The sequence below is a fragment of the Castanea sativa genome, chromosome 5 (genome assembly GCF_040712315.1).
Source record: "Castanea sativa cultivar Marrone di Chiusa Pesio chromosome 5, ASM4071231v1".
Lineage (NCBI taxonomy): Eukaryota > Viridiplantae > Streptophyta > Magnoliopsida > Fagales > Fagaceae > Castanea > Castanea sativa.
This window is the reverse complement of record NC_134017.1, coordinates 8,508,048-8,522,489: the sequence shown is the minus strand read 5'-3', so window position 1 is coordinate 8,522,489 and position 14,442 is coordinate 8,508,048. Positions and strand designations below refer to the sequence as shown.

Below are 14,442 nucleotides of genomic sequence, written 5' to 3'. Positions count from 1 at the left end.
TTTTCTTCTCGTTTACATACATCATCAAAAAAATATGAGTAGAAAATCAATGTTGAGCTGGGCTAAACAGAATTCTAAGAATTTCAGTAGGGACAATTTGATTTGAAGTTAAGCTAGGTGGTCATGCACTATTATTGATGATTGCAGGTCTTTGTCATATATTTCACAGAGTGATACAGGTTCATGTTTTTTAAGAGACCAGAAAGAATTGTTGGCAAAGATAGTGTACTAGATCTTGTTATCTGGTTTTATCATGAAATGTACATTGAATAAAATGTTATGGATTATGAATCCTGCCTATGATGTGTTAGAACTACTTATCTACCTAGTGTTAGTCATTTAAAGAAGACCATGAAATCATATTTCATCTCTTTAGATAACTTTGATATGATCAAGAAAGGATAAAATGCATTGATATCCTTTGAACTTTATTCTAGTTGCACAAACACCCCTAAACTAACTTTTTCAATCCCTTTTTTCTGTATAATAAATATCATAATTTATTCATAGAAACTATTCTTATTGCATCAGTATTCACCACCTGCCACACAAAGGCAGGGGTCTCATCCAACTACACCCTCACTCTTTCATTTTAGTAGAAAATGTAACTAACCTTAAAGCAGCTGCATTACAACCTTTCTGTACATAGCTTAATCTCCATGTCCTAAAGAAATCGAGAAGGTGCTTAACTTCATCAACAACTTTACTATAGCAGACAAATCTCTCTCCTTCTGCTCTGCTGCTTGAATGAAAGACTTTCAAGAATTATCCAAAAACCAGCTTCAAGAGAAAAACGCAGTGCCACCTTTGATGTAAAGACTTGGGTCCCTTGCAGATCGACATATTCCCTTCCTCTTGTGCAAAGATCAGCAGACACCCCATCCCCATGTCAAATCATTTTAACAAATAGTACGCAAGCTGCACAAAATCCTCAGAGCATAAATTTTTCTGAGGGATTTCCTCTGTATTTGAGTGTTGATAACAAAAAGTACTTGAAGGAGAGCAAAAAGAAGCCTAGTCACATCATATTGCGTGTGTGTATATATATATATATATTATACAACAAATATTAGCCAAAAAAAAAATGCAGCTAACATTACAAATTACAATTTGAAGTAGTAGGCAGCTGTAAGGATAAAAATATTACAAAACTAAAGCCCAATAGATAAGCCTAATGTTGTGTAACTAGTAGTGCAAATACCCATCCTACTACAGTGAAGATATAATAATAATAATAATTATTAGCCAAGAAAGACCAAACGATAGCCTGGGATGAAAAAAAAAATTATTAATATAATTACACATTGAGCTGTGGGAAATGAAACATATGCAGAGGTTCTGTGGGAACATCAACCTTCAAAGAGTACTGCCAATTGAGAAGAGGAGATTGCTGGCAGGCAAGAATAACCATTCATTCTGAGCGTTGTAATAAGAATAAAAAGCTTGAGTTTTTGAGAATAAGAGGTGGAGGATCAATTTCGGGAAGTTCGATTTGTTGCATTGTCATGGAAATGTCATCCATAGTGAACGGAATGCTGCATTTTAAACACAAGCAGTGTTGGTTTTAGCCATACACAGAGGAGGCATGAAGTAAAAAAGCGATACTAAAAGCATGCAGCAGTTAGAGATTTTTACCTCTAGTTATAATCCAATAAGAAAGAACTGCTGACAGCATTGTTTGACTCCTGCTCATCATAAATCTCATACTTAAATAACATGCACATAGTCAAAACTTCTGAGTGAAATTTTACAGAAATGAATCTGCAACAGGTTGATCAATGATCTAAGGATAGATAATTAGAATCCATAATGTCAAATAACAGAACAGGTTTGAATTCTAGAACGAATTGAATGATAAACCCTACAAGGGGATATATAAAAAGTAAAAACTGCAATAAGCCCCGCAGAAATGAATTCAGAACATAACCACTGAAAAGAGACATATTGGGTCTAGTTATTTTTCTTGAGAAAAGCTGATGAGCTAGGCAAATTGGTTTAAAGTCTTCAAAAAAACAAGAGGGTGGAACTGGTATTCCAAAGACTATCTTTTAAAGCATCTAGTTAGCAAACAGCCCATGAGGTAAACGATGACTAACAAGTCCTAACCGACTAAAAGTTTAGTACGTACACAACTTAAATCAGTAGATATACTGTTGAGTACCATATTTGTCATCCCAGCACGTTGTAGTATTATACTACTGATTCTGTGTAAATGCTATGTACCCGAAAGAGGCAACAAATCAAGAATATGATACAAAATGAAAAATCATCACAGGGTTACTTGTAAGACGGTTTGGAGTCAAGAAGTCAGAGTATTCATAAAAGATATAATTTAATATATATATATATATATGTGTGTATATATATATAGAGATGGGTTCAAATTACACCCGGTGTAACTCTAAAAAGTTACACATTTTCTAAACCATTGGATTTGTGTAAATCCAACGATTAAAAAAGACACTAATTAATGCTAATATTCTGATTAAGATCTCATTTATTATCTCTTATTTATGACATTTCATACTTATTTCTAAACCCAAAAAAATGTTTATGTTTCTCTCTCTCCTCCATCACTCTTCCACTTCCACGGCCTGGACATTATCATATCTTCTTCAGTCCAAAAATAGTACAGTCTAATATCCTGCGTGTCCATCCCATCTATCCTCAATCCTCATACTGAATTTTTTCTTTCCCATTCTTGAGGCCAGGCAAGTTGTTAAGAGGAGCGGACAAAAGCAAAAATTTATCAACATCCACAGAATAAAACAATTAAAAAAATCCAAACCAAAAGATGACTCCAAGAACATCCACAAAAACAAGGAAAAACCAAATGCTTTCTTGTACTCAAGCCTTTAAGGATCTATAAAAGGGTTGGCCCAATTTTATTTCATCACCTAAAGATAATTATTTTCAAATCAAACTTAATCTATGTCACGCTTGTCCTAACGTTGTTGTTATCAGCTTCACAGCTTGCCTTCATTTCTATCTTGTAAATTTTTTTTGAAGGAAAGGAACTAAATCATGTACATATTAATATATCACAATCTTGTGGCAAACAAGTAATCTGGTCTTGGACGTTGGTGTTTAAAGTGTGATCCCTAATGAGATCTGATGTAAGTTTGTAACTTTTTTCCCATTTGAGACTTGGAAAGATTTTACAGATTTTAATTCGCATGTCACTTTTCCTTCTTCAATTGAGCTTTCCAAAATTCCAATGGCATCTTTGAGGGATTTGAGTGATGGAGGAGAAAAAGAGGGCAAAGAAAAACGTGAATTATGGAGGAGAGTGAGAGAGAGAGAGAGAGAGAAACGTAGACTTTTTTTTTTTTTTTTTTTTTCTTTAGAGATAGGTATAGAAGACAATATATAAGAGATAATTATTGAGATTCTAATCAGAATATTATCATTAATGAGTGTTTTTTTTTAGCCTTTGGATCTATTTAAATCCAATGGTTTAGAAAAGGTGTAACTCTTTTAGAGTTACACCAGGTGTAACTTGAAACCATCTCATATATATATATTCTCTAAACAATACAAATATTATCAGTAGCCAATGGTCTCCGATTGCATCACCACTACTCACACTCAGCTTTTCTTCCTCCAAACTTTCCTTTTGAACCCGAATCCTTTCCTTCGTTATTGCTTTGACATGGGTGCCTCTTTTGTTGCTCATGTGCTTTTTTTGCAATGGTTTTGTGCTACAACCTTCAGCTTCTTCCTCAAAGCAAAGTTAAATGTCTCTTGCAATGAAAAAGACAAACAAGCACTTCTAAACTTTAAAAAAGGTCTCAGTGATCCTTTTGGAGTGCTCTCATCCTGGTCTGACCAAGAAGATTGCTCTAGATGGGACGGAGTTTTCTATGACAACAAAACTGGTCAAGTCACTGAGCTATCAGTACATGGGGTAGGCGGTGAGATTAGTCATTCATTGCTCGAATTAGAGTTTTTGAATGACTTAAACTTGAGTTATAATGACTTTAATTGGTTCAACGGCTAGTCTGACACATCTTGACTTCCGTGAGTCTAAATTCTATGGACACATTCCTCATCAACTTGGGAACCTTTCAAACCTTCTTTATCTGGATCTTCGAGGTAATTATTATCTATATGCAGATAACTTTCATTTGATGTCTAATCTCTCTTCCATTCAATACCTTGACTTGAGCCAAACCAAACATCTAATAGAAGTTGGTTGGCTTCAAATGATGAGTATGTTCCCATCTCTTTTGAGGCTAATCGCGTCAGATTGTGAACTTGTTAATCTGAATCCATCTCTTAGATTTGTCAATTTCACATCTCTTCAAAACCTTGATCTTTCCGATAATCTTTTCAGTCATGAGATACCTAATTGGTTCTCTAATCTCACTACAAGCCTCTTGCATCTTGACCTGGGCGGCAATTCTCTAAGAGACGAGATACTACCGAGCATTTTCAATTTACAAAAATTAGAAGTTTTATACTTGTATTCCAATAAGCTAATTGGAAAAATTCCAGAGTCGTTAGGCCAGCTTAAACATCTACTAGATCTCGATATGAGAGGTAATCCTTTTAGTGATCCAATTCCTTCTTCCATTGGGAATTTATCTTATTTGGAATATCTATTGCTCTCTAATAATCAGTTGAATGGTACCATTCCAAAGACTCTTGGGCTTCTCTCAAATTTATTGGATTTAAATGTGGCAAATAATTTCTTAACAGGGCCAGTAGACGAAGTGTAACGTCCCAGTCCCAGTCAGACAAAAAAAAAAAAAAGGTTTTGGTTGAATATTTTTGGTAGCACACGTGCCGCACCTACCGCATCATTCCCCACCACTCAATTTCTCTCCTCTTTTTATCTCTCTTTGACCGGCCAAGTTTCTCTCTTCTCCTCACTTATCCTTTTTTTTCTTTTTCTTCTTTTTCAGTAGAACACTCTTCTTTCACCCCCTCAAACTCTCCCGCCGGTACCTCCATATCACTACTTCCACCATCATTTTCCGGCAAGACCATCGAAAATTTTTTGTGAACTCATAAGCACCTTCGCATCTTTTTTTTAGGTAAAAAGTTTCAATCTTTTTGGTGGGTTTTACATTTTTGCTTGAGGTTATTTTTATCTAAGCTCTAATAATGATACTTATGTGATTTATGGGCATTGGAAGTGATATTTATGTGTTTTTATGTATGAGTTTTGTATTGGTGGAATTATTTGATGAGTGGGTATATAATTTGTGCTAAAAATGGCTACTTAAGGTTTATGTATGGTGAAAAATTTAGGGGTTTTAAGTTATAACATATGATGGTTAGTAAATTTAATTTTTCTATTGACATTTGGTTTATTTGGAGTTAGTTGAAGTCCTAAATTTCTTGCCTTAGAGGATATTTTAATTTTGCTTTCATGGGTCTCTTAATAATGTAGTGTAAATTTTATGGAAGCTAGTCATAATGTTGGAGATGATATTAAATGGGTTAACTTTATAAATTAGAGTTGATGCCTTGTGAATCAATTTGTTGAGAAACTTTGGAAGTGATATATATTATTATTGTTGATGTTAAATACTAGGCTTACCAAATTAAGTGCTTATTTGGTAAATCTTAAATTGTAGCTAGATTCAATTTCAAGCTCTATGCTTATTGTGATAGGTTTACTTGATATTGTTTAGGTTCTAGCTAATCTCCTTGAACTTGAAGAGTTAGGCTTTTGTGGTTGCGAGGTAAGTAGCTTTTAATGGGATTTTTGGAAAATAATCACATTGCATAAATGTTGTTTTTGGGTTAGACACACTTTTGGAAACTACCTATGGAAACTATATTTTCTTAAAAGCTATTGTGTCGTAACCTTAATATATATATATATATATATATATATATATATATATATATATATATGAAAATGCATCATATTTGGTATTGTATTTGAGGAAATGCATGAATTGTGATATGGAAAAATGAGCATCTTTTATTTAATTTTTGATAAGGAAATCATAGATTTTATGGTATATTAGAAAATTAAAGATGCTTATCTTGTCTTGTTATGTGGGAAATTGATAGAAATTTTTTTTTGACAAGAATGAAATTGAAAACCTTACAAACTTTATGGAAGTTAGATTATTTAAGATTTTTCTAAAACTACCTCGATATAAACTATGTGTTTCAAAGAATATGTAACATGTGAGCGTTATGTAGTTTTAACACCATGTCATGTGTGATTTTTTGGTGATCACCCGATTTGGTTTTCGTAATCTTTGTGACAACGCAATCAAATCCAAGTCAGTGCTCTTTAACTTTGGATGGCGTGTTCTTCCCTGTTGCCCATGGGGGGAAGAGGTTCATTGATTGTGTGTGGATGAGGCTGCTGCCCATAGGGCCAAGAGACCACATGCAAGAGAGGTCCTATTTGACGCGCTCTCTCTGCTACCAATGGGGAGAGAGAAAAACCTTAAGAGTATGGGTGAGGCTGTTGTCCATGGAGCCAAGAGTTTGCATGCCAGAGAGGACAATATTGTGCCAGTTGTGAATAGGTGGATCCCCTGACCGGCCTATGTGGCAGTATGGTATATTTATAATAAATTACCGTATATTAGATTTTATGGCATTGGAAATTATATTGTTAGTGCTCACGGATTATAGTATATAGTTCCGAGGTATTTACTTTGAGAAACTTTGTATTTCATTATTTAATCATTCTTGTCATATTATTATTATTGAGGATGAAACTTGCATTTCCCCCAACCCCATTAATTATGCTACTTACTGGGTTTTAGCTCATCCCATCCTCTAACAGTTTTTTCAGAGTAATTAGCTATACCTTGGATATGAAGCTTCCTTCGTTGGTGATGATTGAAGTGCTATGTTAAATTTGGAGACTTTTGCTGTAAATGGTTGGTGACTTGAAATTTGCTATGTTCACCGAGACATTAATTAATTCTATTGGAGGTTGGTCACTTGAGGTTTGTTAGCCTTAGGCATGATAGGCCTAGACTCGATATTAAGATTCCTTATTCTTGATAAGATTGTGACTTTGTGTAATCCAAGAGTTTTGTAATATATATTTATGTATTATGTGGAGGCACATGATTTTTAGTTATTGTTCATAAATGTGTTATAGAGCTCTAACTTGTAATGTGGAGATTTATGGTTATATATTCTTATCCTGTGAAAATGAAAGAAAAATAAAGATCTCCTATAGTTTGGTTTTTCCAAAAATGAAAAATTTACAGGTACCTTTGGGATGTATTTCTCATATTTTGGACCCCTTTGGATTTGGAGCGTGACACGAAAAGCATTTTACTAAACTCTCAAAATTACAGTATCTAGATATCTCTCATACACATTTGTTCTTTAATGTGAAATCCAAATGGGTCCCTCCTTTTCAACTTACATCTATCACAATGTGCTCTTGCAAGATAGGTCCCAACTTTCCAACGTGGCTAAAAACACAAAGATCCGTTACAAAGTTAGACTTGTCCAAGTCAGAAATTTTAGACAAGGCTCCAGGTTGGTTCTGGAATTGGACTTCAAACATTGCAATAATCGATCTCTCTGACAACCAAATAGAAGGGGATGTATCGGACATTGTGCTGAACTCTCTTATCATAAATCTAAGATCTAATCATTTCAAATGTCAAATGCCACAATTGTCAACAAATGTCGAGGAGCTACAGATAGCTAACAACTCAATTTCTGGGCCAATTTCCTCTTTCATGTGCCAAAAGATGAATAGAAAGAATCAATTAAAGGTTTTGGATGTATCAAATAATCTCTTAACAGGTGCACTTTCTCACTGCTGGAAGTATTGGCAATTTTTGACCCATCTACACTTGGGAAGCAATGATATATCGGGTAGAATTCCGTACTCCATGGGCTCTTTAGTTGCACTCTAATCACTGCATTTACAAAACAATAGAATATCAGGAGATATACTTTCATCATTGAAGAAGTGATCAAGTTTGGGTCTTATTGATATAGGTGAGAATCCTTTGTCAGGGGCTATACCACCATGGATTGGAGAAATGACAAGTCTTACAATTCTCCGATTAAGTTCCAATGGATTCAAGGGCCATATACCTTTACAAATATGTCAACTTTCTTCTCTTATAGTTTTGGATCTTGCCAATAATAGCCTTTCAGGACAAATACCAAATTGCTTGAAAAATATTAGCTCCATGACAATACCTACACCGGATTTGAAGCTCAATATTCTTACCATTATTTGGGTGGAGGGAGCTATTATTTTGGAACCAATCTTGATAATCTCAAGTTGGTTCCCAAAGGGGTGGAACTAGAATACGAAGAAAACCTTGGCTTTGTTAAGATCATAGATCTTTCAAGTAATAACTTGTCTGGATCAATCCCTTCAGAAATTTTAGTTTTTTCCGAATTGTGTTTTTTGAACTTGTCGCGAAATCAATTGATAGGAATGATACCAGAAAAATCGGGATCATGAAAAAGTTAGAGTCTATTGATCTCTCACAAAATCATCTATCAGGTGAAATTCTTTTAAGCTTGTCTAGTTTGACATTTCTTAGTCACTTGAACTTGTCATACAACAACTTGTCATACAACAACTTGTCAGGCAAGATTCCATTAGGCACCCAGCTTCAAACTTTTGATGCACTCGGCTACATTGGCAACCCTCAACTTTGTGGTAATTCACTTCCAAGAAACTGCACAATTGGGGAAGAATCTCAAACTAGGACACCAATTGGAAAAACTGAAGAGGACTCTAATAATTCGAACTTCTACATTGGTATGGTGGTTGGATTTGCGGTTGGTTTTTGGGCAGTTTGTGGAGTTCTCTTCTTCAACAAGACCTGGAGGCATGCTTATTTCAAATTCTTCGATGACGTGAAGGATTGGGTTTATGTGACTACTGTGCTAAAAGTGAATTGGTTGCTGGAAAAGCTAAGAAGCTGCCACCTTTAGAAAGTGAAGGTCGTCATTATCTAGCTAAGAGGTATTACGTACTTCAAACATAACACCATTAATATCATGTTAATGTTGTAGGCTTGTAGTCACCAACTCTGAACACGTAATTTAATTCACAACTAAATGTTGTAGCCATTTGGATTATGATTTGAAAATACTGCATATGAACTCTATCTAAATTTTTAGCTAGATCATTGGCTCTGAAATAATTTATTTATAAATTTTTTAGCATAAATAGTGGGAAATCTATGAATAGTGGTGTTATGTTGAGCATAATTTTTTTTCCCCATTTATATACATCATGACTTCGCACCTCACATCACATGTTGTAAGGCTTTGATTTTATAGGGAAATTTTCAAATATAATAAATAGAAAATAAAAGTTGGGTTGGGCATAACCAGAATTCTTAGAATTTCAATAGTGCACAATTCGAATTGAAGTTAAGCTTGAGGTCTAGGTGGTGATTGACTATGATGTATGATTTGTGGCCCTTGTTTATATTTCAGGGAGTGGTACAGGTTCATGCTCTTCAAGATGAATCGTTGGTAAAGATATTGTACTAGATCCTATTTCCTGGTTTTATCATGAAATTTACATTGAATAAAATGTTGCGGACTATGAATCCTGCACATGAAGTGTAAGAACTATTTATTTATAGAATAAAGTTTGTATTTATAAGTTGATATTGATTTACTTCCAAAAGCTTCATCAGTAATCAATCAGTTTTTCTGCGTTTAAAAAAAAAAAGATCTCATTTCTCTTTCTACAACTTTTATACAATCAAGGATAAAATGTATTGATATCCCTTTGCACTCACACCACTGAAAAAAATTTATTCCCCCTTTCTTTTTATATACGTGTTGATATCTATTTTGGTGACACATTTTCTATAAGCCCCATGCAAGTTAAGAGCAATTTATTTTTAGGCCCAATTCATGTATTTTATCTCATTTTATTCTCTCTTGCATGGCCCAAGCTCATGCACCTTTCAGGGATTTGAGGGAGTGTGGTTTGGTTAGTGTGGGTAGACTTTTTAAGACTTTTTGCATGAGTCGAGAACATAGGTTGTGCTATGCAAGCTATGACCTAGTGCTCATGGAAAAGATCACATGTCCAAAGTTTTCACCCAAATAAAGACTTGTAGTTACTACTATATGTGTGGCTAAAACCTTCAAACGTTTCCTTTTTAAGATTTTGGACCAAGCTAGCTTTTTGGCTAACTTTAGCTACACAATGTCAGGCATGACCGCTTCCTAAGAGGCAGGCCTAGGGAAGGGCACCCAATCTTATTTGGTTAAGACTTTCCCTTAATAATGCTAAAAGCAAGCCAATCTTTTTCCAAACACAAGAAAACTGAACCAAAACAGAGCTTCCAAAGCTTGATATAAAACCCCCTCTTCAAATTCAAAGGAACTAACCACCTTTTAACTACAAAACCATAACTTAGAGTAAAAGCCCATACACCAACATCATAGGAGCCATATTCACATTCAAGTCTTTAAGAGTGAAAATAATGGCACAAACAAGTCTTTCCTCTCTCCTTCATTACTTTCCTTAAATTCTCCTTCCTGCTGTATGTAAAGAAAAGTTTCAGATTTATGTGTTTCACTTGTTTTACCATTTTTCTATTGTCCAGCACCTTAAGCTCATTCTTGTAATGCACCAATAGTCTCTATTTAACAAATATTGAAATTTTGGAATTGATTTCCCCATCTTATTGCATTTTCTAAGAAACCAAGGAGATGTTTGTGCTCCTTTCTTTATTTTTGGCCTATTCAAAAATCTTCCCCGACAATACAAAATAGCATAATTCATTCATTGAAACTTTCATATTACATCAATATATTCACGACCTGGACCACCTCCCTTAAAAAGGGTCTCACCTTACCACACCATCTCTTTTCACAATGTTCTCTAGGCAGATTTTGCTGCAAAAAATAATAATGGGAATTGTGACATGTCAATTTGTAAATTCCATAAAATAAAATCTGCAGTAACCTTAACATTACTCACCATATTAACATTCCATCCTCATTGATAACAACTAGTAAGTTACCCGTGCGATGCACGGAAATATTGTAATATTTTATATAAGATGATTTTGGAGAATGTTGTATACTATATGTATTATAGCATAGTTGTTATAAAACTTTATTAGTAATGAGTTCATCAAAAAAAGTAAAAATTATAAATTGCATACACATATTCATTATAATTATTCAATTGAAGTAATGAAAAAAAAATCTTTGGAGAAAAATTATAGAATAAAATTTCTTATAGAATGTGTCTTTCTCTCTCCTTAATTCTAAAACAAAATACACATCTCAAACACCCACGGTGAATCACATCATTTACAAAACCCACAAATTTACAACATCCAACGTTGACATCAAAATCATAATTACCATTGTCACTCAATATAAAACGCAAACCCTCCTTCCTTGGTTGTAGCCAACTCAAACGGGGTAGGAGTAGATAAAGCAACAATGTTAGAATTACGTAGATGTCGTCGAAAGATTGAAGGTAAATGACATTATTTTTTGTCTATGTGTATTTGACATGGGATAGCTTGAATGACAATAGGTAGGTATATATAAAGGGCTAGAAATGCAAGAGGTGAAAATAGTGAATTAAAATGTAAAGTGTTTTGTATGTATGTGTGAAAGATGAAATGTCTTCAAACATTCAACCAAATAATACAAAGAATATCTTTTTTTAATTAGAAAAGTCTTAAAACATTGAACCAAATAAAACTAAAAGTCAATAATTAATTTGTTCTTATCTCTGATGTGAGTTAAGGTATTTCAATTCTCTTCATAGAGTGCGCCACATGGCAGAACCTCATACTCTCTCATATGAGGTCTCTGCTTTTATATATATATTGATAAGTTAGGAATAAAAATCCATTTTACCATGTGGGAGTATTTGTAATTGAAGTTGAAATTTCTCGATTTACATTTATATCCTAATTTGTCTTAATATTTAATCATTTTCAATTAAATAATAGGGTTATTTTTGAATATATAAAAAAGTGAGAAATGTTACGTTCACAAAATTTTCTCAACAAATCATAAATGGTAAGTTATTATTGGTGGGCCAAAAAATAATTTCAATAATGGACCCATATTAGAATTAGTAACAATTTACCGCCTAGAATTTGTTATGAAATTATTGTGAAAATTTTATGGATGTAGTATTACTCAGCATTACGTAGCCTTCTTTATAAAAAGAACTAGGGTTAAAATTTCACCTTGCAAACTTCTTGTAATAATTATAAAAAATTTTGAGAAAGTAGTTGTATAGAAGATTTAAAAAGGCTAGATAGATAGTTGAGTCTAGGGATCTGATCATTCAATTGCCTTAACGCATCAGTAATCACACTCTCTCCTTTGTGCTACAAACGATGCAGCTCCAACCAGTATCTTATCCAGAAGGTGGAAGCAGATGCGGAGTTCATTCTCCATTTTGAAATTTGACCAGCACAATATTCAAGAACAGGAGGGATGCCTGGATGGCTGGATATGATGAATAGTAATAAGATATTTAAGGACTTCGTCAAAATTGGTCCTACACATTACCTCTTATGAAACAGCTATCCATGTTCTTGTCAAGAAAAATAAACATTTCAGTTTGCCCTAGGCTGTTATTAATGCAAAAACAATTAACTAGATTAAGGTTACATAGGTGTAAGCTGGAATTGCACAGTGGTATAAAGCATCCACAACCACAAAAACTGAATCTCCAACCACGTACCCTTTAGTCGAGGATTTGAGATTCATGCAGTGCAAAGGGTTGAAGGACCTGTAGGTTTCAAGTCCTAAAACTTGCTAGAATTTAGGCACATCATCTACATTCCTGGACTGAAAAGGATTGAAGTCAAGGCTCTGAAATCTTCGAACATTTTGGTATTGTCAAAAGAAATCCATGCCCGGCAAGATTGACTTGGTTGCTTGTGTGTATTTAAAAAGATTAATATTGGAGGATTCCAACATGACAGATGAAATGCTTCATGATCAGTTTGCTAGTAAAGCATTAGAGTGCAAGTTCAGTAAAGAATTCAAATTAATATATATATATATATATATAAGCAGAGACCTCATGCTCTCTCACATGAGGTCCTGTCATGTGGCGCTCTATTAGAGCAATTTTTACATTTGACTTTCTACCTCACCTCTTTAAAAATGGAATTTTAACATCTTTTTTGAAATTGAAAGGATGCAGGTTATTTAATTGCTTCAGCAAAAACCATTGAACCAATTCACCTCTCTTTCTCTCTTAAATGTTCAATTCCCATTAAACTAAATGCACACAATTGTGTTTCTTTATAAGTCAATATCTATATCTATCTTTTCCCTGGGGAAAAAAAAATCTATATCTATCTATAACCTTTATAGCTCGCTGAATCAGTGTAAGGGTTACATGGAGAATACACAAATCCCATTAGATACCTGCCCGCCCATTAATCAATCAATATATATATATAAAGAGCAGAGCCTCTCTATCTACAATCTTCCAAACTCCCTCATTAATTTACTCTCTCCAGTCCACAACTCTCTCCTCTTGATGTCTCTTAGCATACCCAAACCATTCCTCAATTACACAAACCTATGGCTTTTGAGCTCCTCCTATTCTGCAAATCAATCTCCTATTTTACGGTACTTTACATACATTTAGTCATACCCTCAATCTTGAATAAATGACTTCAAAGGGTTTCAAATATCCACCAAGGTTCTCTCCACGCTTTTCATTGATTTCACCAGGTTCATAAATCTCTCTATCTCTCCTTCTCTAAAAATCCAAATGTTATGCTCTTCTCTTTCTCATTAAATTTTGAAAAAAAAAAACATATCAGATTATGAGCTTCTTTGAGAGTCTTGGGGATTCTGTAGTTGAAGGCTTTGCCGACGCTAGCCATTGAAAGTTTGTCTCCAACAAAGCACATCAAGGAGCTTTGTTTTTCTTTTTATCCATATGTACTCCCTACCTGTATTCTTTATTTATTAGCACCTCAGAAATTTTTACTGAAAAATTTCCTGCCAAATATCATTGTATTCTCCATTTGTCTTTCAACGTTGTGAATCATTCCAGGAAGATAGGGCTAACACAGAAGATTAACGTTTGACCTATTAAGGTAAAAAAAGAACCTTTATTTGGGTTTTTTTTAATGATATATAGTTAAATTCCTACTTGGCAGCTCTAATGTGTCAATGACTATATAATACAAATCTTTTTCAATAGCTCTATTTTGTCCCATGACCTTTTTTTTATATGCCATACCAATTATGAAAAGACAAATGACCAAGAGCAATCTTTGAAATTCCTAGAGCCAAAGATGTTGTCACTTGCATGAGTTACCTTATGGTAAATAATTGTTATATTTGACATGAACGTTAATTATATTATGATAAATATTTGGGCCATTCACAAATACAAGTTGCTATTGAAAGTTCGTCCTTCTCAAAAAAATTTGGCTTCATACCTTGGCTGGAATGTGGTTTCCGAAGAGCTTTTCTACACATAACAAATTTCCAGTA

General features: G+C 34.0%; 1 protein-coding gene and 1 pseudogene across 1 annotated transcript; both read left to right on the top strand.

The window, feature by feature from the left end:
- Positions 1–3,652: 3,652 nt before the first annotated feature.
- LOC142634668 (receptor-like protein EIX2) lies at positions 3,653–8,425 on the top strand (annotated as a pseudogene).
- Positions 8,422–8,904, top strand: LOC142634667 (receptor-like protein EIX2). The gene has a single exon (XM_075808956.1). It carries the CDS (start codon positions 8,422–8,424, stop codon positions 8,902–8,904), a length of 483 nt encoding a protein of 160 aa, XP_075665071.1.
- Positions 8,905–14,442: the final 5,538 nt, after the last annotated feature.